This window comes from Ochlerotatus camptorhynchus, unplaced genomic scaffold (assembly GCF_037179485.1).
Source record: "Ochlerotatus camptorhynchus isolate MF236.1 unplaced genomic scaffold, CSIRO-AGI_Acam_v1.1 ptg000244l, whole genome shotgun sequence".
In the NCBI taxonomy this organism is placed as follows: domain Eukaryota; kingdom Metazoa; phylum Arthropoda; class Insecta; order Diptera; family Culicidae; genus Ochlerotatus; species Ochlerotatus camptorhynchus.
Genome location: NW_027040734.1, coordinates 1,414,053 through 1,439,056, shown reverse-complemented (window position 1 = coordinate 1,439,056; position 25,004 = coordinate 1,414,053). Strand labels below are relative to the sequence as shown.

At 42.4% G+C, this 25,004-nt stretch overlaps 1 protein-coding gene across 1 annotated transcript; it reads left to right on the top strand.

The window, feature by feature from the left end:
* Positions 1–411: 411 nt before the first annotated feature.
* On the top strand, positions 412–24,617 carry Ric (Ras-related protein interacting with calmodulin). Its single transcript, XM_065226124.1, has 4 exons — positions 412–973; positions 22,573–22,895; positions 22,962–23,099; positions 23,167–24,617. The coding sequence occupies exons 1-4, from the start codon at positions 790–792 to the stop codon at positions 23,284–23,286; spliced, it is 765 nt and encodes a 254-aa protein (XP_065082196.1). The 5' UTR covers positions 412–789; the 3' UTR covers positions 23,287–24,617.
* The last annotated feature ends 387 nt before the right edge of the window (positions 24,618–25,004 follow it).

The window sequence follows — 25,004 nt, the reverse complement described above, 5'->3', positions numbered from 1 at the left end:
GATTTTCCTCATATCCGAGAAGATTTTTTTTTCTGAAAAAAGCCCGGAAAATTGAACAAACTGTTGAGTAAATCAATTTTGACAAAATTGAGTCAACTCGACTCAACTTTGAATGATCTGATCGACCGTGCAAAGCTCAAACGAATGAACTTTTAACATGGAAGCTACGAAACGATAATTATTCTCTCTCTCCTTCTCGTCTTTCATTTTAACAGAAAGAGAGAACTTATCGTTTACTCAACCAAAGTTGTTTATGTTTTCGTCTAGCTGTCAATATGCTCTCGTTTCGTCGGGCGGTGCGTGTGTGTGCGCGTGTGAATGCCGATGTGGACGACGGACGGGACGGCATGCAAAAGCGAGTGGGAGTAATGTTTTTATGCTGTGCTCTCATCTCGTTCCGTTCGTTCCGTCTCTGTATGCGGTTCGATTTATGCTCCATCGGGAGTGTTTCGCGACGGGCAGAAGACGACGGTATTACATTAGGAGGAAAAAGCACCACCGAGAGTGTTCGCGTAAAGGTGAAAAAAAGGCAGGAGAACCATTTATTTGGGATTTTATTCTGACTGCAATATGTTGATTTCGGCAGAAAATGTGCTGTTTGCTTTGAAGTGCAAGTAAATTGTCCGCCGGGATTCGGTCAGTGTTAAGCCATTGCTCCGGGCGCTATATTCTGGAAGTGTAGACCCGTGATTCCCGTTAACCGTTCTCGTCCGATGAGTAGGGAGTGTATGCGTTCCGAGTGAAAAAAAAATAGAGTAGACTTCCGAGGCGGACCAACCAAGCAACACAATGGCAGGTGATTTCTCTGGCTGTACGGCCCGCAAGAAGAACCGTGCCCAATCGGTCGAGTACAATCCGGCCAAGGTGGACAGCGGAGAAACCTCGAAGCAACAGACCAATCCGCTGACCACCCGGAGCGGGTTGCGGGTGTACAAGATTGTAATTCTGGGCGATGGCGGCGTAGGGAAGTCAGGTAGGTGTGAAAGGCCATTGCGCTATCGCTCCCGGTGGGTGTGGGTGGTGTTTATGGGTGGTATGGGATGGGTGGCTCTCCGTATAGAATGACGTATCCGACTAGAAATATGACGCTTATCGCGCAAAATTGAGAAAGTGTCTCTTGCTGGAGAGAAATTGTAGATAGCTACTCCCGATGTTTTCATTGCTGACGGTGGTGAACCGTTCCGTGATGCGGCTACCTGAAGATCGATTCAAGGTTGTGCGGAAGGAAGTTGCGGGAGAAATAGAGAGAGAGAGAGAGAGAGTTTATCTACGCATAGAAACGCATTCATATTTAGTGATAAATATGACGATAACAACAAGGGCAATAGGGACAGGTGAATGTCATTGAAGGGACAGAAGGGTGGCACAGACGACAACAGGCTCCATACACCTCCGCATTTGCAGGGGTAAAAGCTTGTAGGGAACGATTAGGTTCCGGGATGCTTTCCGGTTTCCAGTAGACTCTACTTTATTTCCTTCGGATGCCGTTACCTCAAATAATTTCCTCCGAATGGGATAGTCTGCTTGATTCATATTCAATCAATAATTGTTGAAAGCCCCTATTTACTGTGACAGTTCCTTCCTTTGGAACTATCAAACTCAAATTCACTTTGAATTGCTATCTGAATTCATTTGAATTTACTGTCGGGATGCATTTGATGTTTTACAAGAATTTCCTGGAAATAGTAATGTAATTCCGCGCAATTTTTTCTTTTAAAATAATTATAAATAGTATATAATTTGGATTGAATAATTGTATATGATACCTGCCTTAACTACTTGTGTGTGGGAAAAATATAAATTTAGATTAAATTATAATAGGTGAAATCGATGTAACGTCGGCCTAAATGCTCCTAATTTGGGCCCATACATAAATTCAGCAATTGACTAAATTTTCTATGACGCGTTCATCTAGATAAAATTGATAAATAGCAGATTTTTAGCGATGGGCCCAATCTTAGATCCATAGGCCAACATTAGGGCCATTTCCCCTATATGTACTGCAAAATTTTGGTGAAATGCGGAGTTGTGGTACTTTGCGTTACATCAGAATTTCTTTGATATTTTAATCAGAATTATTTACAGAATTGTCATTGAATTCTCAAAGTTTTCGCTCAACTTTTCCTCAATAGTTTAACGAACTTTCCATATTTTTTTTAAATTTAGTTCTTTTATTTAAAAGGCTCAATCGTGTTAGCTTTACAGAGCCGATAATTGTTCATTGTTTCGTAACAAAATTTACTTAATTAAAGGTCTAGTGGGAGTTGGGCCGAATACTCGCGGCTTACTCGAGGAGAGTGGTACATTGTCGAAGGATAGTATCAGGGGAGGAGCTTGGAGTGATATCGTTGTCGTCAGTATAAACTTTTTATATTAATTCAGTTCGAATTATCCATGAAATTCAGCGTTACTGGACAATTTATATTCTAGTTGGAATGCTGTGAAATTATCTTCAGATTAAAATTCTTTTGGAGTTCTCTAGAAAATCATGTCAGAATTGCTTTGGAGTGGTTATACCAGTACTAAGGAAAATTTGTAGAAATGTTTATACTATTCCATGAAAAGTTGTAGGATCATCCTTCTTTTTCGCATTTCAAGCTTACTGCTTATCGCATATTAGCTTATTGCGTGGTCTCAACTTCTTAATACTTTTCCACAGTTATTAAGACAATTATACCATTTTTCCATTGGTATAATTGTGTGGCAAGTACAATCATACTCCATGCCCAGGGATGTCGAGAGATTTTGCAACCCGAAAAACTCCTAGACCAGACCGAGAATCGAATCCAGCCACCTCCAACATGGTCTTGCTTTGTAGCTGTGCCTTTATCAACTGAGCTAAAGGAGGCCGACGTAATCCTACCTTGGAATTAGATTGAATCGTGCCTTGGGACTCGACAGAATCAATTATGGAAATTCATAATAAAATATATGGATATTCGATTGGAATCAGTGCCTTGAAATCTTAGGATTCGGAATCCTACCTTGGAATTGAATTGAATCGCGTCTTAAGATTCGACAGAATCTCGTCGTGGCATTCGATAAAACCTCACCTTCAAATACGATAGAATTACTCCACGGTATTTGACAGAAACCTATCTTTGATTCGTTAGAATCTCTCTTTCAAATACACAAGAATTTCATCTCAAAATTTAAAAAAAAAATCTTGCTGCAATTCAATTTAATAACACCTTGGAATTCGAGATGTCCTGGGAATTCGACCGAATTTAGTATTGGAATTCGAGAAAATCTAGCCTGGAGACTTGAACATACTGACACTAGCGCACCTAGCGGTAGAAGGCAAACTTTTCGTGCAGTTTAAATGGCCAGCATGGTTTGATGGTGTGAGTGCTCATAGAACATCCGTGTGAAGCGCATCCACAAGCATCGCTTGGTGAAAACAAATTTTCCCCCAATTTGTAATATACTGATTTGTTCACACTTCCACTTCTGTTCTGTGCTGGAGATCTTAGGATTTAAATAAATCCTACCTTGAAATTTAAACTAATCCGCTTCTTAGGATTAGACAGAACTCCGCCTCGGGATTCGACAAAATCTCGCCTCGCCATGAGATTCGACAGAATCTCTCTTTGGAATACAAATAAATCTAGTCAGCGATGGAAATCAATTTCGTTGGAATTCGGCTGAATTCCACCTCTGGAGTAGCAAAAATCTTATCTTTAGGTTCAACGCAATCTCTCCTTGGAATTCGACCGAATTCAGCATTGGAATCGGATAGAATCTAGCCTTGAGATCTTGGAATTTGATTGAATCTGAGCTGGGAATTCGATTGAAACGCGTCTTAGGATTCGACAGAATCCCGTCTTGAGATTCGATACAATCTCGCCTTGAGATTTGATGGAATTGCTCCTTTGATTCGACAGAATATCTCTTTGGAATTCAGAAGAATCTTGTCTAACGATTCAAACAAATCTCGTCTTGAGGTTCAACAGAATCTCTCCTTGGAATTCAACCGAATTCAGCATTGGGATTCGATAGAATCTCGTCTTGAAATCTTAAGATTCGATTGAATCCTATCTGGAAGTTCGATTAACATGCGTCTTTGGATTCGACAGAATCCCGTCTTAAGATTCGATACAATCTCGCCTTGAGATTTGGTAGAATTGCTTAAGCGGATTCTACAGAATACTTTCTTTGAACTTCAAAATAATCTCGTCTAGCGATTGAAATAAATAGACTTCGAAAAATTCGTGTTATGATGTTCTACGGAATCCCTCCTTGACCGAATTCAGCATTGGAATTTGATAGAATTTCATCTTGAAATCTCATCTAGAGATGAACTAGCCTAAGGCTAAAAATCTCTTAAATAAAGAATTAAAAAAAAAAAAAAAATCTTGAAATCTTACGATTCAATTGAATCCTACCTGGAAATTTGATTGAAACGTGTCTTAGGATTCGAAAGAATCCCGTTTTGAGATGCGATAGAATCTCGCCTTGAGATTTAAAAGAATTGCTCCAGTGGATTCTGAAGAATCCTTTCTTTGACTCGGTAGAATATCTCTTTGAATTTTGAGAGAATTTCGTCTACCCTCCCCTTGGCTAGTTTTTTAACCTGGACGTTGGTGGGCGGGCCTAATCTTATGCTTCATAGTGGAGCGTTGGAGACGGTTGGTTTAGGTCCGGCATCGTTGGCTCATGCCGTAACAGAATAGCGTCATGAGCATGCGATGAGGATTACTGAGCTTCCCCTCTCTGATGAACCATTGCATAAGAGAACCAAAGTTCTAGCCTGAAGTGATAGTATCACACTTGTTACTCCTTTATTTGAAAGCCGCGTTGTAGTACGCTTACGTATAGGCACTGACGTTGGGTGCGATACTGGCGGGTTTTGCCGCAAATCACTCTTATTTTATTTATTTTTACGCAGATAGATTTATTTAGGTTTGCAAGGGAATTATACTATTGAAATATTTCAGAAAGTGCCCAACAGTGCTCCTTCTACTTGCGTGTCAAGCTTTCGTTGTTGTTTTCATTGAGGTATTACTCAGGGAACAATGTTAAACACCATTTTTGTACATGGTTTTGCAACTTATCTTATATGTGCTTCATTTTGATTTGGGATAAGTGTTTGAACTATGGCTCGGGATTTCCACTGTGGCGTGCTTCTATTGTGACATAACCATACGTTTTTTTGTGGTGCGACATAGTGGAAACGTGTGAGCGTAGTTGAAGCATATACCCTATGTAATTTAAAAATCAGCTAGGAAACTAACTTCAAAGTGAAGCATTTTAGTCACTTGAAGGTGTCACCTGGGACGAACTAATATATATTAAATATAGGTCAAAGTCAAAAACAACTTGAAACACGTTAAATTTTAGATTACATTTGCAAGTGCAGGTACTTAATAAAGCATGGTAGGTAGATTAGAGATTTCAATTATTTATTAAATTACACTAGAGATATCATAATCATCAAACGAATTTAAATAAGAAAATTTAGACAGCCTAGTAGCATTAAGTGGATTAACAGAAGAGTTAGGATGCGGAGGGTCCGCTTAGGGAAGCAACTAGCCTTTAAAGCAACTGGCAACTAGCCTTTTCATGTATTGTCTGTTTATTTTGATTATTGCTTTAAAATATCAATTTGGTATATATGTGAAAGGATGAATCAGTGGGAGATGGATTTTCGGTTTCTTTACATTTTGCATCACTATATGTAATTTCCTCAAAACCCCCCAATAACCGGCCTCTTCAATCCCTTCCTTTTCCCATGGCGTTCAAGTGGTCCGCATAGACTATTCAGCCATTACCCGTCCTTTATCCTCGGCTTTGGATTGACTTGCGCTCCCATTGCCCCACCAAACGCTGCAAAATGAAAATGAAAATGAAATTTGAGAGAATTTCGTCTAGCGATTAAAATAAATAGGCTTCGAAAAAATCTCGTCTTGAGGCTCTACGGAATCCCTCCTTGGAATTCGACTGAATTCAGCATTTGAATTTAATAGAATCTCGCCTTGAAATCTTAGGATTCGATTTAATCCTACCTGGAAATTCGATTGGAGCGGGTCTTAGGATTCGACAGAATCTCGCCTTGAAATTTAATAGAATTGTTCCAGTGGATTCTAAAGAATCCTTTGTTTGACTCGACAGAATATCTCTTTGAAATTTAAGAGAATTTCGTCTAGCGATTGAAATAAATAGGCTTCGAAAAAATCTCGTTTTGAATTTCAACGGAATCCTTTCTTGAAATTCGACCGAATTTAGCATTGGAATTCGATAGAATCTAGCCTTGAGACCTTGGAATGTGAATTAATCTCACCTATGAATTCGATTAAAACGCGTCTTAGGATTCAACCGAATCCCGCCTTGAGATTCGATTCAACTCAACTTTGATTTGACAGAATTCTTCCTTTGATTCGCAGAATATCGCTTTGAAATCTCGTCTTGTGGTTCAACGGCATTTGAATGAATCTTACATTTGAATTCGATTACAGCGCGTCTTAAGATTCGACAGAATCCCATATTGACATTCGATACAATCCTGCCTTGAGATCTGATAGAATTTCACCGTTGAATACAAGATCATTCCTTTGGTTCGACAGAATATCTCTTTGACATTCAAAAGAATCTCGTCTAGCGATTTAAAAAAAAATACTGTTCGAAAAAAGCTCGTCTTGAGGTTCAACAGAATCCCTCCTTGAAATTCAACCGAATACAGCATTGGGATTCGATAGAATCTCGCCTTGAAATCTTATGATTCGATTTAATCCTACCTGGAAATTCGATTAACATGCGTCTTGAGATTCGATAGAATCCCGTCTTGAGATTCGATACAATCTCGCCTTGAGATTTGGTAGAATTGCCTAAGTGGATTCTACAGAATATTTTCTTTGATTCGGCGGAATATCACTTTAAATTTCAAGATAATCTCGTCTAGCAATTGAAATAAATAGACTTCGAAAAAATCTCGTCTTGAGGTTCTACGGAATTCCTCCTTGGAAGTCGACCAAATTCAGCATTGGAATTTGATAGAATCTCGCCTTTAAATCTTACTATTCGATTTAATCCTACCAGGAAATTCGATTCAAACGGGTCTTAGGATTCGACAGAATCCCGTCTTGAGATTTAATAGAATTGCTCCAGTGGATTCTAAAGAATCCTTTCTTCGACTCGGCAGAATATCTCTTTGAAAATTAACAGAATTTCGATTGAAATAAATAGGCTTCGAAAAAAACGCGTTAAACCGCAACGGAATCCGCTCTTGGAATTCGACCGAATTTAGTATTGGAATTTGATAGAATCTCCTTGAGATCTTGGAATGTGATTGAATCTTACCTGGGAATTCAAATAAAATGAGTCTTAGGATTCAACTGAATCCCGCCTTGAGATTCGATTCAACTCGCCTTGAGATTTGATAGAATTGCTCCTTTGATTCGACAGAATCCTTCCTTCGACAGCCTAGTGATTCAAAAAAATAAGTATCGAAAAAATCTTGTCTTGAGGTTCTACGGAATCCCTCGTTGGAATTCGACGGAACTCAGCATTGGAATTTGATAGAATCTCGCCTTGAAATCTTAGGATTCAATTGACCTGAAAATTCTATTGAGATGGATCTTAGGATTCGACAGCATCCCGTCTTGAAATTCGGTACAATATCGTTTTGAGATTTGATAGAATTGTTCCTTTGATTCGACAGAATAACTCTTTGGAATTCAAAAGAATCTTGTTTAACAATTTAAAAAAACGAAAACAGATTCTCTCCTTTGAATTAAACCACTGGGATTCGATAGAATCTCGCCTTGAAATCTTAGGATACGATTGAATCTTATCTGATAATTCGATTAACATGTGTCTTAAGGATCAACAGAATCCCGTCTTGAGATTCGATTCAATCCCGCCTTGAGATTTGATAGAATTGCTCCTTTGATTCGACAGAATCCTCCCTTTGATTTGACAGAATATCGCTTTGAAATTCAAAAGAATCTCGCCTAACGATTCAAAAAACTAGGATTCGAAAAAATCTCGTTTGGAGGTTCAACAGAATCCCTCCTTGGAATTCGACCGAATACAGCATTGGGATTCAATAGAATCTCGCCTTGAAATCTTAGGATTCGTTTGATCTGGAAATTGAAACGGGTCTTAGGATTTGACAGAATCCTGTCTTGAGATTCGATACAATCTCGCTTTGAGATTTGATTCGACAGAATAACTTTTTGGAATTCAAAAGAATCTTGTTTAACGTTTCAAAAAAATCTCGCATTAATTTTCAACAGATTCTCTCCTTTGAATCAGGCTTGATGGCGGCTCACTCGCGAGTTTGAAAATTTAATGAGCCGAGCGTGGCATTTTTCTGAGGAGTAGAATGCCTACTGCTACAGAGCTTGTGAGCGAAGGGGGATAAAATGAGAGTGAGGTTTGCTGCCATTCATGTCCATGTTTTCTATCACACGCTCTTAAGCTGGGTTTAGACAGGGCAAGTCAGTTGAATTCAACTGACTTGAACGCGAATTGAACGTGTAAACCATGCCATTCAACTGACTTGATCAACTCACACGAATTGAAAAAAGTTGAACCAGGCTCAACTTTTCAAGCCAATTGAATTCAACTGAGTTGATCATTTCACTTGCCTAGTCTAAACCCAGCTTTACTCTCGCTCTAGGTGAACTCTGAGCTTCTTGCGCCGAACAAAAAAGTCATCCGGGGTCTCGAAAAGCGCACCTCACGTCAAATCATCCTCTCGCTGAAGTTCACTCTCCCTCTCTCTCTCTCGAGGAGTTTTTGGTTAAGCTGGGTTTGGATTAGGCAAGTCAACTGATCAACTCAGTTGAATTCAATTGGCTTGAAAAGTTGAGCCTGGTCCAACTTTTTTCAATTCAAGTGAGTTGATCAAGTCAGTCGAATTGCATGGTTTACACATTCACTTCGCCTTCAAGTCAGTCGAATTCAACTGACTTGCCCTGTCTAAACCCAGCATTACTTCTTCTTTATTCCTACCGCCACTCACGCGAGGTGAGGGCTGGGCTAAACCTAAGAGAAGAGGTGACAATACGGGGACGAAAATTAACCACTTTTCTGTCAAACGTGAACCAGCTCCTGATTGGACGATTTCGTGTGCGTAAGATAGAGATAGAGATAGATAAAGATAGAGATAGAGATATAAATAAAAGAGGAAGAAGCCAATCGTCACCTCTTTTTCTTGGGGCTAAACTCGCAGGACAAGAGTGTTTTAACGCCTCCAGTGAGTTTGAGGAGTTTCAGCAAGCCTGCTTTGAATTCAACCATTGGGATTCGATAGAATCTCGCCTTCGAATCTTAGGATTCGATTGACCTGGAAATTCTATTGAGACGGGTCTTCGAATTTGACAGAATCCCGTCTTGAGATTCGATACGATCTCGAATTGCTCCTTTGAATATCTATTTACTATTCAAAAAATCTTGTCTAACGATTCAATAAAATGAGATTAGAAGAAATATCACCTTGAGGTTTAACAAAATCTCTCCTTGGAATTCAACCATTGGGATTCCATAGAATCTCGCCTTGAAATCTTAGGATTCGATTGAATCCTACCTTAAAATCAGACAGAATCCCGTCTTGAAATTCGGTACAATATCGTTTTGTGATTTGATAATATTGCTCCTTTGATTCGACAGAATAACTCTTTGTAATTCAAAAGAATCTTGTTTAACAATAAAAAAAAAACGAAAACAGATTCTCTCCTTTGAATTAAACTACTGGGATTCGATAGAATCTCGCCTTGAAATCTTAGGATACGATTGAATCTTATCTGATAATTCGATTAACATGTGTCTTAAGGATCAACAGAATCCCGTCTTGAGATTTGATAGAATTGCTCCTTTGATTCGACAGAATCCTTCCTTTAATTTGACAGAATATCGCTTTGAAATTCAAAAGAATCTCGCCTAAGGATTCAAAAAAATAGGATTCGAAAAAATCTCGTTTGGAGGTTCAACAGAATCCCTCCTTGGAATTCGACCGAATACAGCATTGGGATTCAATAGAATCTCGCCTTGAAATCTTAGGATTCGTTTGATCTGAAAATTCTATTGAAACGGGTCTTAGGGTTCAACAGAATCCCGTCTTGAGATTCGATTCAATCTCGCCTTGAGATCTGATAGAATTGCTCCAGTGGATTCTACAGAATTCTTTCTTTGACTCGGCTGAATGTCTCTTTGAAATTCAAAAGAATCTCGTCTTGAGGTTCAACTGAATTCCTCCGCGGAACTCGACCGAACCAACGTCATAAATTCCTCATCCCCATTCATAAATTTTGCAATTTTATCCTTTATACGATGCCTCCGCAATATAAAGGCAACAGATAGGTGCGCAAAAAGAAAACCACCTGGCTGTTGGCAAATAAAATCGACCTTCTTCACACACAATAAACAACTATAGGTATGCAGATGAAGGGAGAGCGATATGGAAAATCAATATTAAATCTAAATGATGATGATGGCGCTGGTGATGAATTATTTGTTATTGGTTAGGTGACCGTTTGAAGCAGGGAATCGGGCGGGATGCTTTTTTTATTTCTATCCAAAAATATACCACCCAACGCAAACGATTGCGTCACTTGATTTGATTGACGTCTCCAGCAACGATTCCTGACTTAGTTAGGACTATAATTTGGTGGATAAAATTAGTTCGACTTTTTGCAGCAAAGATGCGTGATACCAACTTGGCTGGGCCAAAACCGATCGAAGAATTTTTTTTTTAAATATTCAGTTGAACAACTTTATAAAACTTAATACTAAAAACGTTAATGTCAGGCAAATTTTACAAAAAATCGTATACCTCGGTCACAGACAAACAGACATAACACGTTGAATATTTCTCAATGTAAAACATCGTCGAAAACATTACCGCCATCTGTTGAGTCACTGTGGTGGGTAGTACGATGAACAGATGGCGGTAATGTGTAAACGTCAAACGCAAGGAAATTGACTATGCGTGCCACAGGTGGCGGTACTACCAACTACGATACTTTTAAATTGACCGTTCAATGCTTGTTCGATGAACAACTTGCGATTGTTATGTCTGTTTGTCTGTGCGTCGGTTGTTTGAAGGTGTACAGCATTTATGTCTTGAGCCTAGGGGCATCCCACTCTAAACTTTGTATTTCTCGCGTTCTACACAGAAAGTTCTTGCTGATATCTAAGATACCTACAAATACTTAAAAATACTTAAGAAATATTTAGCGTTATTACCACCTAGGTTACCACCGTTGCTAAACAAATTTAATTTGTTTGTTTATCTAATATCAGTGAGCATGCTCCACGGCCTGAAAATACTGCTGTAAACTTTCAGAAACGGTTGTGGAATGTTAAAATATTGATTTGGACTGTTTTGGATTCAATTTATACAATTTAGCTTTGGATTTATGTTTGCAAAATATAAACAAGCTAATGAAGTGTTCTTGAAGTAATGAAATTGGGTTGTTAGCGGAATGCTAAATAAAACAGCAAAAAAGGTTATCTTCCATTTAATTCCACTTAATTAATTTTGGTATCCATGACAGTTTCGTCATGGTTTTTATTAGTTAGGTAGGTTCCGATTCAACACATTGTAGTTTCATTTTTATACCTATGATCTTGACTTTTTTTACCTAGGGGATGAGTACTTAAGGGGGGTTAGATTTTGATAAGTTCTTTGTGGGAATGACACTGATGAAGACTGCACATTGTAGTCGAAATACGTATCTGTCATGGATACCAAAATTAATTAAGTGGAATTAAATGGAAGATAACCTTTTTTGCTGTTTTATGAAGTGTTCTTGTTATTGTGAGAGTTGCATAAATTATTATTTCACAATATTAAAATGCGTATCCCCCCTTGACAAACTTCTCAGACTTCTGCTTCATCGAGTCATCTGGTTGCCTCCATAGAACATAAAGGTAACGAAGCGAGTGTTTTGCAATCCTCCATCATCATCTGAAGCCTAAAAGCACGAAATCTATGTAGAGTTAAAAAAATCATTGACTCCTAGTAGGATAGTAAGATCTTAACTTTCTCGCCAGTACGGCGTAATCCAGCAATGTATGCTCCTCAAATAGTGGCACTATGGGGAGGTCCACCATCCCAACGAATAGTTCCTGCTGTAGCAACTTTAAATGGGACGCTTCACTATCGTGGCTCACTAGCAAATGAGCAGCATAGCTTCGGTTTATTTGATCTGTTCAGAATTGAAATAGGCTAAAATTGAATTTACCTTTTAAACCCCATGCACTCTATAACCGTGCAATACTAGAGTAGGGACATATCTCTATAAATCGCTGTTATCTCTTCTTATCATCGTTCCGAATGATCGGGCGAACGAACGTTCGGATGTTTGTAGAGTTTTACTCGTAGCTATTCTCTGTACACCTCATATAACCAGTACACAAGAGTCAGATCAGTTAGTTGCAAATAAACAAGCAAATCGTATGCATCCACTCCTATATCTCTGTCGGATATTGAAGCGAGCAATAAAGAAAATTCATTCTCTTACACTAAGACCGGACCAAATTAGTTTCTTTTTCGTACATAATAAATAGTCCTTCGAACCGGATTCTTGGTGCCGGTCAAAGTGTCATCGTATAGTCGGTTCGCGTTAGTGCGAAACATAGTCAGTTCACGAATAGTGCCTATAATTCGTGAAATTCGGTTCGCGTTAAACATCATTTACACGCCAGTTTAAAAGTGAGAGTACCGTGATACCGTGAAACAAAGTGATTGTACGGACAATACGGACTTTATTCAGTCTGCGCGACTGAAAAAAGGTGAACAAACCCCACTTGTTGGACTGAACGTAGGTGCTAAATTCTGACTCTGCTCAGTTTGCACGACTGAAAAAGTGCAGTGAACTATCGAACAACAGAACAGAAATTCAAAGTGAAATTGCATCGAAATTATAACGGAACGGGAAAGAAACAGTGATCATACCGCTAAGTTCGGAAAAAGAAAAAAAAATTGAAGTGCACCTTTCCACAAAATTCGCACCACGCGTGGCTGGGGCATATCGACGGCGTGAAGGTGGCTAGGCTTGGGATCATCAGCCTGAACAAAAGGGTCAGCGCACTCGGACGGATAGGACCTTTCAAACGATCGATCGTACCCTTCCCCCGGGTTGGCCTACTGTAAGTAGACTGCATGTACAATACTAATCTATTCATCGGATAGACTTTTGCGTTTTGCTTGTTCAATGATCAAAATTTGAGCTTTGGTTTGAGGATATGCGAGGTACTAACACGAGGTGGTGGCAAACAAATTTCTCGTGATTTATGATCCGTTGTTGAAAAAGAAACCGCAATTGATCGCTAGCCAGCAAGATAATTGGCATATTTGGAATTTGTTCTAGAGTTTCGATTTGGTTTCGATATTTTGTGGGGTTTTCGGTGGTTGATGATCGACATGGCACCCGCTTCTAAGTCGCTTCTTAAGCAAGAACGTTTCTGCTTCGACACTATGGAAAACGTGCTGCATTTTATGCAGGAGTATAATGAAGAGCGGGACAAATATCAAATCGAAGGATGGAAAAATCGATTGAATGAGGTTTTCTCCCATTTTCAAACTGTTAGATTGAAGTTGGAGTTGATCGACGAGGATGAAGAAGCAGAGGAAAAGGAAGAGGCGTATCGTAAAGTTCGTTATACGTTTGAGAAAAACTACGTCAAGGTGATTGGGTTTCTAGCAGCAGCTGATCGCAAAGCAAATCCCCCAATTCCTGCAGCCGTTGCATCTGGTTCGGCCTACCCAAATACTAACCCGATCCTATCGAGAATAAAACTCCCTGAAGTCAAACTGCCTTCCTTCGATGGCACAATTGCAGATTGGCTATCCTTTCGAGACTCGTTCAAGAGTCTTATCCATTCCAACCCTAGTTTGTCTGAAGTTGACAAACTTTCCTACCTTGTAGGATCTCTAACGAAGGAAGGCAAACGTATCGTGGAGTCTATCGAGATCACTTCGGCGAAATATTCGGTAGCTTGGGAGTTGCTCCAGAAACGCTTCGACAACAAAAAGCTAGTGGTCAAAACATACCTAGATTCGCTTTTCTCGATAAAACCTGTCAAACGGGAATGCTATGACTCACTGGTGCATCTGATAGATGGTTTTGAACGCAACCTGAAGATGGTTCAAAAGATGGAAATCGACACTGAGGGATGGAGTGTTCTATTGGCACACATGGTCTACTCTCGCCTGGATTCATCCACCCTGAAGCAGTGGGAGAATCACCATAAGTCAACCGATGTTCCGGAGTACAAAAATCTCATCGAGTTCCTGAGAAGTCATGCCATGGTCCTCCAGTCAATCTCACCTGCGAAATCTCGCAGCTCCGATCCCCCACCGTCCGGTCGAACGCAAAAACTGAAAATTAGTAACATTCATTCGGTCGTAAGTTCCTCATCGAAACCTTGTCCATTTTGCAAGCAGATATTGCACTCTGTCTTCAAGTGTGATGCATTTCGTAACTCCTCTGTCTCAGAAAGGTACGAGCTAGTGAAACTGAAGGCTCTCTGCATCAATTGCCTTTCTCCTGATCACCAGGTTAAATGCTGTCCATCCAGTGCGTGTCGTGTTTGTGGCCAAAAACACCACACAATGCTTCACCAACAAAATAGTAATCGCAATCCAAACCAACTACAAGCTTCAAAGCCAATTCAAAGTCCACCCAATTCCGAACAAACGCAATCCCAAGCTCAGAACCCTCGAAGCGCTCAAGGTGTTCCGACCAATACTCTTACGTCAGCCACTCCTGTAGTTCCATCAGTTCCAGTTGTCACTCCGTCGCTCAGCCACTGCTCCACCTCCTTGGTTGCCAACGTCCGCCCGATTTCATCAACGGTCCTGCTTCAGACAGCTTTAGTGAAGATCATCGATTCCAACGGATACCTACTGTGGGCCAGAGCTCTGCTTGATTCGGCCTCGCAGCTCAATGTAATCTCCGAACATCTCGTACAACGGTTGCATACTCGAAAGATTAAGGATCATCATACCATCGGTGGCATCGGGAGATCTACGACTGTGTCTACTCACTCTGTCATCCTCAGCATCCGTTCCCATTGCACCAATTTCAGTGCAGACTTGAAGTTCCATGTCCTCAGCGAAATAACGCGAGACCTACCGTCCAACGCGGTGGATACTACCAACTGGGAATGGCCATCTGATATCGTCTTTGCAGATCCAAAGTTCCACGAGCCAGCATCTGTAGACATGATCATCGGAATGGAGATTTACTACGATCTTCTCCTAGAAGGTTTCTTGAAACTGGGTCCAGGAAAACCGGTGCTGCAGAAAACCATGCTCGGCTGGGTCGTCTCAGGTAGAGTTGGATTGAACCAACCGCCAACTTCAAATGTGGTTGCTCATGTGTGCAGTACTCAAGCGGTAGAGGATCAGTTAACCAGATTTTGGGAGATAGAGTCGTGTCAGTCTTCCAGTACGATGTCCGTCGAAGAATCGTCATGCGAAGCTCATTTTGCTGCTACTACGACTAGAGACAATAATGGTCGTTTCGTGGTTACTTTGCCAAAAAAGCCTGAGGTCCTACAACAGCTTGGAAACTCCTACCCGGTTGCTAAACGCCGGCTCCTTTCGCTGAGTCGCCGCCTCGAAGCGAACCCTTTGCTCAAAACAGCTTACTCGGAGTTCATACAAGAATATCTCCAGTTGGGGCACATGCAGGAAGTATCTGAAGACTCTTTGTCCTCGTCCGCTTCCTTCTACCTTCCGCATCATTGCATCGTACGTCCGGACAGTCTCACCACTAAACTTCGTGTAGTGTTCGACGCGTCTTGTGCCACCGATACTGGAATCTCACTGAACGACGCTTTGATGGTGGGACCGGTAGTGCAAGAGGACCTTGTGTGCATCACCATGCGATTTCGTGTGCCGAGATACGCCATAATTTCCGACGTAGAAAAAATGTACCGTCAGATCTGGGTATATTTTCTCGACTGCCTTCTCCAGCAGATTCTGTGGCTAGACAAACCTGATGGACCTATCCGAATCTTCCAGCTCAAAACAGTCACCTACGGGACCTCTGCCGCACCCTATCTCGCCACAAAGTGTCTCCAGGAGCTCGCAAAGCAGGGTCAGTCGTCTCATCCGGCTGCTTCAAGGGTTCTTGCGAACGACTTCTACATGGACGACATGATTAGCGGGGTCGACGATGTGGAAGAAGGAAAGGTGCTATGCAGCCAACTGCTACAGCTTCTCCAAACAGCTGGGTTCAGCCTTCGTAAATGGGCTTCAAACTCACCGGAAATACTCGAACACATCCCAGCGCATCTTCGAGACGAACGCTCGGTACTCGACCTTGATTCGACTTCTTCCGTCAAAACTCTGGGACTCAAGTGGACCCCCTCCTCCGACGAACTCGGGTTCCACGTACCAAAATGGAACAAAGATGATGTCATCACAAAACGTACGACCCTCTGGGACTCGTAGGGCCCGTCATCGTACTTGCCAAGTGCTTCATACAGGAACTCTGGATGAATAAGAAGACTTGGGACGAACCATTGGAAGAAGAGCTCCAACAACGCTGGGTGCGGTTTAGGAGCGAATTAACAGCGGTCGAAACAATCGCTGTTCCACGTTGGGTGATACCAATTCCACAACCAGTCGTCATAGAGGCACACGGATTCAGCGATGCTTCTCTACGAGCATACGGTGCCTGCATCTATCTCCGAGTGGTGTCACCCAGTGGCGAAATATCCGTACAGCTCCTCACCTCCAAATCAAAGGTCGCTCCACTGGGAAACAGCAAAAATCAAAAGAAGATCAGTCTTCCACGTTTGGAACTTTCTGGTGCATTGCTCCTCAGCCACCTCTTCCAGAAAGTCCAGCACAGTTTGAAAATTGATCTAAAGTGCTTCTACTGGGTTGACTCCACCATCGTGCTACATTGGTTAGCTGGAACACCATCACAATGGAAGACGTTTGTAGCAAACAGGGTCTCCGAAATACAGCACATCACTATGCGTGGCAATTGGGGACATGTGGCTGGCCTAGAAAACCCGGCGGACATCATCTCCCGTGGAATGCTACCAACACAACTGAAGGATTCGGATATCTGGTGGCATGGTCCAACCAGGCTCAGGCAAACGTCCAGGTTTTGGCCGTCACACATTCGTACGGCTGACGATGATTTTCTGTCCGAGGATCTCGAGGAACGGTCGATCGCTCTGCCCGTTCAGATCCAACCTCCAAACCCAATACTCAGTCTACGATCATCCTTTCCATCGCTAGTTCGTCTGGTGGCTTACTTACGAAGATTTAGCCATAATTGCAAGCCTGCTAACCGACAGGATCAAATGAAGGGATTTCTCCGAACCACGGAACTCAACCAAGCAACCTACACTCTCGTTCGCTTCGCTCAAGCCGAGTCATTTCCGAACGATCTACGAGCCATTCGTTCCGATGGACAAGTCAAGCCGAACTCAAAGTTGAAATCACTCTCTCCGATCATCGTCGACGGCATTCTGCGTATCGGTGGCCGGCTTCGAAACGCGCCTGTTTCCGAAGACCGGAAGCATCCGATCATTCTTGCCACGCACCATCCACTTACGGAGCTTATCATAACCTCCTATCACGAAAAGTTGCTACATGCTGGTCCACAGCTACTCATCGCAAGCGTACGAGAGAAATACTGGCCACTGCGAGTACGCAACCTGGCGCGGAAGGTAGTTCATGCTTGTCTAAAGTGCTTTCGCTGCAAACCCACTGCTCTCGAACAGATAATGGGCGATCTACCAGCTGAACGCGTCACACCAACGTTTCCGTTCTTTAACACTGGTGTCGATCTGTGTGGGCCACTCTTCTATCGGCACGCTCCGAGGAAATCGTCTCCTGTCAAGTGCTACGTCGCAATATTTGTGTGCCTTGCGACAAAGGCGGTGCACATCGAGCTTGTAGCGGATCTCTCGACAAATGCGTTCATCACTACCCTGAAACGATTCGTTGCCCGGCGTGGCAGGCCAGCAGTCATCGAATGCGACAACGCTAAGAACTTTGTAGGTGCATCACAAACGCTAGCGGAACTACACGAACAATTCCGCTCGCAGCAGCACAAGCACGCTGTAACCACTTACTGTGGTGAAGAAGGAATCCACTTCAAGTTCATTCCCCCGCGCTCTCCCAATTTTGGCGGACTTTGGGAGGCTGCTGTGAAGTCCTTCAAGAAACATTTTAAAGCTACAATCGGGACAACAGTGCTGCTCAAGGACGACATCGAAACGTTCCTGACGCAGATAGAGAGCTGCCTAAACTCCCGTCCGTTGACTCAGCTGACGTCCGACCCAGAGGATTTGGAAATTCTAACTCCAGGTCATTTTTCTGGTTCATCGTCCACTGGTTTCCATCCCAGAACCATCCTATGAAAAAGTGCCGACAAATCGTCTCGACCGTTACCAGCAAACTCAAGAATTCGTCCGACGCATTTGGAAGCGTTGGAGCATGGACTACCTTTCCGGACTCCACCCCCGCACGAGGTGGACTCGCTTGCGGGATAACATCAGCATCGGGACGATGGTGCTGCTAAAGGACGACAATCTTCCGCCGCTCAAGTGGCGCTGTGGCCGCGTGACCCAGATATTTCGCGGAGATGATGGAAACGTCCAGGTAGTCTCCGTCCGAACCCAAGATGGCGAATACCGGCGCGCAATCACGAAGGTTTGTGTGCTTCCTGTGCAGCAACCAGCATCCGCTGGGACCAACGATCTTCTATCCGAGATGTAACAGCATGCCCAGCGCTGCGGCGCTTATGTGTTGTCCAATATTCTAACAGTTAGCACAAAACTAATGCTTCTTTTCATTCTCGACCGCAATAACACCACCGAGACTGGCTCCACTGGCACCCTGGTCCTCCGATGATCCCTGGCTTCCCAAACCAATGACTGGCCTCGATGCACTTCCAACAAAGGTACGAACACTCCCTTCGAACACTGCAATCATCCCCAAGGATTTCCGTCAGGCTTCACCAGCTTAGTTCCGAAGTCAGCGCCAGGGTACGAAGCCAGCTCAGGATTCCATCGAACGAAGGCCGGTCGGCAATCAGCTGATCGAGGAGTTACCGATGTCCACCGAGTCCTCAATGCGATGGAGACATATCATATGTGTTAATAGTTGTTAGAATTATACAGTTTTGCTCAATCGATCGCCTAGTAGTGTTAGGAAATTAGAAATTGTTTGAAAATTGAACTTTTCAACGGTGGCCGGCTATGTTCAGAATTGAAATAGGCTAAAATTGAATTTACCTTTTAAACCCCATGCACTCTATAACCGTGCAGTACTAGGGTAGGGACATATCTCTATAAATCGCTGTTATCTCTTCTTATCATCGTTCCGAATGATCGGGCGAACGAACGTTCGGATGTTTGTAGAGTTTTACTCGTAGCTATTCTCTGTACACCTCATATAACCAGTACACAAGAGTCAGATCAGTTAGTTGCAAATAAACAAGCAAATCGTATGCATCCACTCCTAAAGGGTGATACGGTCAAAATTTGGTCAATATCAACTTGACGTATTTCTTTCAATTTTGCATTTAAAAAACCTGAACACCCCTCATTTTGAAGGTGTGTGTGTGTAGAATGTTGCTCCTATTTTGATTTTGGAATTCACTCTTCAGTTGTCAAAATGCCGTCCAAGCAAGAAGAGCAGCGTATCAAAATTTTGCTCGCGCATCGCGAAAATCCGAGCTACTTGCACGCAAAGTTGGCAAAATCGCTAAAAGTTGCCAAATCAACCGTTACAAATGTAATTACAGTGTTTGGGGAACGTTTGTCGACAGCCAGGAAGTCTGGATCGGGGGGAAATCGAAAACCGGAAGCCGCTGAGACGACAAAGAGAGTTGCCGGTAGTTTCAAGCGAAACCCTAACCTCTCTCTCCGAGATGCCGCAAATAAGCTGGGTGTATCGTCTACAACCGTGCATCGAGCCAAAAAACGAGCCGGACTATCGACTTACAAGAAGGTAGTGACTCCAAATCGCGATGATAAACAAAATACGACGGCCAAAGCGCGATCCCGGAGGCTGTACACGACGATGCTGACGAAGTTTGACTGCGTGGTAATGGACGACGAAACCTACGTCAAAGCCGACTACAAGCAGCTTCCGGGACAGGAGTTTTATACGGCAAAAGGAAGGGGAAAGGTAGCAGATGTTTTCAAGCACATGAAACTGTCAAAGTTCGCAAAGAAATATCTGGTTTGGCAAGTCATCTGTACCTGTGGCTTGAAAAGCAGCATTTTCATAGCTTCCGGGACTGTCAACCAAGAAATTTACGTGAAAGAGTGTTTGAATAAACGTCTGCTGCCTTTCCTGAAGAAACACGGTTGTTCCGTACTGTTTTGGCCGGATTTGGCATCTTGCCATTACGGTAAAAAGGCCATGGAGTGGTACGCCGCCAACAACGTGCAGGTGGTTCCCAAGGACAAGAACCCTCCCAACACGCCAGAGCTCCGCCCAATTGAGAAATACTGGGCTATTGTCAAGCGGAACCTAAAGAAGACCAAAAAACTGCTAAGGGCGAGCAGCAGTTCAAGGCAAACTGGCTTTCTGTGGCGAAGAAGGTGGACAAGGTGGCTGTACAAAATCTGATGGCAAGGGTCAAACGTAAGGCCCGGCAATTCGGATTTGGAAAAGCGGAAGCCTAACTGAATATTTTTCCTGAATTTTATACTAATTGAACTTGAAAAAGAAATTTAATTTGATTTTTTAAATAAACGATTTCACCGATTTACACGCGTTTTCCCTTGACCAAATTTTGACCGTATCACCCTTTAGTGATACCATGGTTAATCTTGTCGAATGCTGCCGATAGATCAGTATAAATAACGTCTGTTTGAATCCGTAAGACACAGCAAGTTCGTAGTTGTTGAACGGCCGGGTACGAAACCATGTTGGTCATCGCTCAAATACTGTTTACAATGAGCAAATAAAGGCTCCATTACGACCAACTCAAACAATTTCGAAACAGCACACAGAGAAGTGATGCCACGGTAGTTATCGATATTGTGCCTACTGCCTTTTTTGTACACGATAACGACAGCTGGAACAAATCACGAAGTGGTGACAGCAAGCATTCGATATGGTTGGACGGTATTCCGTCTGGCCCCGAATTGTGGGCTGACTTAAGCCGGTAAGCTGCTTTGATGATCATCGTGTTATCTACATCGATTCTTGCAAAGGTCTGTCCGTGTAATGGCGTAATGGTGTCCGGCTCATCAGATAAATTTAGTAGTAAAACTAGTTTAGAGTGCAGTGTTTGCATGTGCAAGATCTCGTCACAATCTGTCAAGTGGTTATCGAGATAACTTCCAAGCAAAACAGTTTGGAATCGACAATTTGTCTTCAATGACTTCATCAGTGTCATTCCCACTAAAGACTTATCAAAAACCTAACCCCCTTAAGTACTCATCCCCTAGGTAAAAATGTCAAGATCACAGGTATAAAAATGAAATTACAATGTGTAGAATCGGAACTTACCTGTCCCGTGTGGTAAAATTGTTCAACGAGCCCCAGACGACCCAGCGGCGAGCTGGTAGCGGAAGAAAAACGAAGACGACCGACCCCGTGAACGCAAGGAAGGTGAGGGAGTACTTCAAGCGCAATACGAACCTTTCGATTCGGGACGTGGCCAAGAAGGTCAATTCTTCTGTCTGGTTCGTCCAGCAGACAATGAAACGAGTCGGGCTTCATGTCTTCGAGGTAAGGAAGGCGCCTCACCGAACCGATAAACAGAATACGGTGGCCAAATCCCGCACCAGGAAGCTGTACCGCGAGTGGTTGGTGCAGCCGAAATGCATCATAAAGGACGTCGAGACGTTTTTCGTCGGCAAGTGCCGCCTGGATGTTCCGGAAGAAGAAACTCGAAAAATTTGCCAAGGTTTACTCAATGTGGCAGGCGATCTGTGGGTGCGGCAAATTCAGCAAGCCGTACATAACGACCGGCACCATCAACGCCCAAATATATAAAGAAGAATGCCAAAAGCGCCTGCTTTCCTTCGTCCGGTCCCACGAAGGTGACACTCTGTTTTGGCCGTATCTGGCATCGTGCCATTACGCGAAACCGGTGATGGAGTGGTACGAAGTCAACGATGTTGTTTTTGTGCCGAAGGATGCAAATCCTTCGCCAGAACTTCGCCGAATAGAAAAAATTCTGGGCGATTATGAAGGGCAAGCTCCGGAAAACAGGGAAGGTCTTCTAAAAACGACAAGAATTTGAAGAAAGAGTAGATGAAAGTCTGTAAGAAAGATGGCGCAATTGTTGCACAGGATTTGATGGGTAGCGTTAAGTCCAAGGTGCGGGCATTTAGCCTAGGAGAGGAGGTTGAATAAACCAACTTTGCAAAAACATAGCTAATATGTGTTTATTTATTCCCTGAGAGTTTCAAAAATATCCGGCTTAAAATGAATTTTTGGTGATCATTTTTGTTTGTTGCCTTTTTTTCGAGTACAGTCTTTAACATGTTACTAGCCTATCTTGCTGACATTTTTCTTGTCGATAATTATTACAACTGGTTAAAACTCTGTTATAGTCTGAACAATCCTTAGCACTAAAAATACATTACATTTCTGATGAGAAAAAAAAATATACCATTTATTTGCAGCCGTCACGCTTCAGTTCGTCAGCCACAGCTTCCTGGACTACCACGATCCGACGATTGAGGACTCGTACCAACAGCAGGCGGTCATCGATGGGGAGGCGGCCCTGCTGGACATTCTCGACACTGCCGGCCAGGTCGAGTTCACCGCGATGCGGGATCAGTACATGCGGTGCGGCGAGGGATTCATCATTTGCTACTCCGTTACCGATCGGCACAGCTTTCAGGAGGCGTCCGAATATCGGAAACTGATCGCCCGGGTTCGACTCACCGAGGACATCCCGTTGGTGCTGGTTGCCAACAAGTTGGATCTGCAGTCTCAACGGAAGGTTGGTGATTGACGCTCTCCCAGGCGAAGTTTTGGGAAATCAACTCTTTTTACTTTCCTTTCGTAGGTTTCGACAGAGGAAGGCAAAACGTTGGCGAAACAGTTTGGATGCCCGTTCTACGAAACATCGGCCGCTCTGCGGCATTACATAGACGAAGCGTTCTTCTCACTGGTCCGTGAGATTCGGAGAAAGGAAGCGCAGAGGGTGAGCGATAAATGTGCTTGAAGATTTCAAAATAATGTAATTTCTATTTATGTCATCTTGGTTCCAGGACCTCAACGGTGGTTCCAGTTCCGAGAAGCTTCACTCCCGACGGCGCAGCCGCTGGTGGCGGTTGCGTTCGATTTTTGCCTTGGTATTCCGACGGCGCCGAAATACGATCGGTAACTAATAGTAATCGAAACTGCACAGACCGTAAGTACACGAGCTACTAAAAAAAATCTACTAAATGCACAAAAGTGTGGCAGCAATCGAAAACCAATGCAGCATTCGAACCCGCTTTGAAAAGGAATTGAAAATTGACTTATCAATAGAGCATCATTCGTGTTGAGAATTTGTGTTCCAAGTCGAAGCTGGGGACACGCCAAGCGACCAAAAATTTATAACTATAACAGTTACAAAATTTCCCCAAAAAAACAAAACTGTGCTAAGGTTCCATGAGAAACCAGGAGTTGTTGAATATTTCGGTTAAGCTTTAGGAAAAGAAAATTAACACATCGAGAATGTAAACAAAAATCCAATGTTGAGGCAGTGTGTATTTAGAATTAAGACTAGTACAGAGACATAAGAAAAGAACATCGAGACCGGGAGAGACCGGAGGTCCACTCGGGCAGTTCCTGTCAGTTTGTTAGATTTCATAGTGTCGTTAATAGCGATGAGATGGTAAGATCGGACTGGAGCAGAGACCGAAGATTGTATCATACAGAGGAAAAGGGTAATTGCCCATGATCATAGCATTTTTACTCGATGTAGTTCACACACACACAAACACGTTGTTAAGAGTTAAGAAGGGTAGGATCAACTGCCCTGAAAAGAGTGCTTTGTTGAGACGTTCATTTTATTATGCTAAAGAGAGGATTTCGTAGAACGATAGTTTACCAAGCTGGACTAATCCAAAAGAAAGGAGGAATGAATAATATATTTAGGAGTTACACTACAAGAATCCACTAATTTCACAACAGTATTTATAAACGCATTTATTTATTTGTTAACAATAACAATCTTTACAATTGACTAATCTGTGATTTCCCAAGGTTCAATCTTCTTTGCTTTGAAGGTAGTCCCTCCGCAAGGTACTACAGTTGCCGTTAGATCTCTTAGTTCGTTTCATTTTACAACCTAGTTCTGGATTGTTTCAAGTTGAGTTACCAAACGTAAGAAACACAAACGCATAAAGGCAGCATTTGCATTCAGTATTGACGTAGGCATATAATCCAAACAATTGCGTATTCAAACAGGGTTCCAACATTGAAGCGTAGATTTATTACCAAATATTAAACAACCGATACTAAAGATAGAAACACAATGTATGGATTACTGCTCGCTTCCACGTGATAGCAACTAGGAAAAGGATGATAAGGAAGCGTATGTTTTCTACACACAAAAAAATAAAACAACAAAAATCAAAAACACAAACAGCTCCGCTGTTTTGTGGTTCCCTTATATCAGAACAAAAAAATCGGATCAACTAGAAACGTTAGCTTTGTATAGTGTATAATATAGTTCCTAGCGCAACTTTTACTAGGAGTTGTTATGCTGAAATGCTGTCTATGTTTATCGTAGAGGACCTACGGAGAGCTGTTTATAAAGAACAATATTTCCGCTATTTGTATAACAGTCTCATGACCTATGGGATTCCTATTTACATGGAACTATTATGCGAAAAGCGGCAGAATAGCTTCCAACTGTGGTGCGTTCGCTATGTGCTGTATAGTTTAGTTTTTGATTTGGGATGTTTCACTAGTTTTGGAAGAGTGCGTTTTTGGGTTGGAAGTGACCGTTCTAATTTATTAGCCAGATCTTCACTTGATTTTCCGGTTGGAGGGCTGCCCCAGAAGAAGTTTGGAGAAGAACATTTTTGGAAGCAATTGGAAAAAAGATATCTTCTGC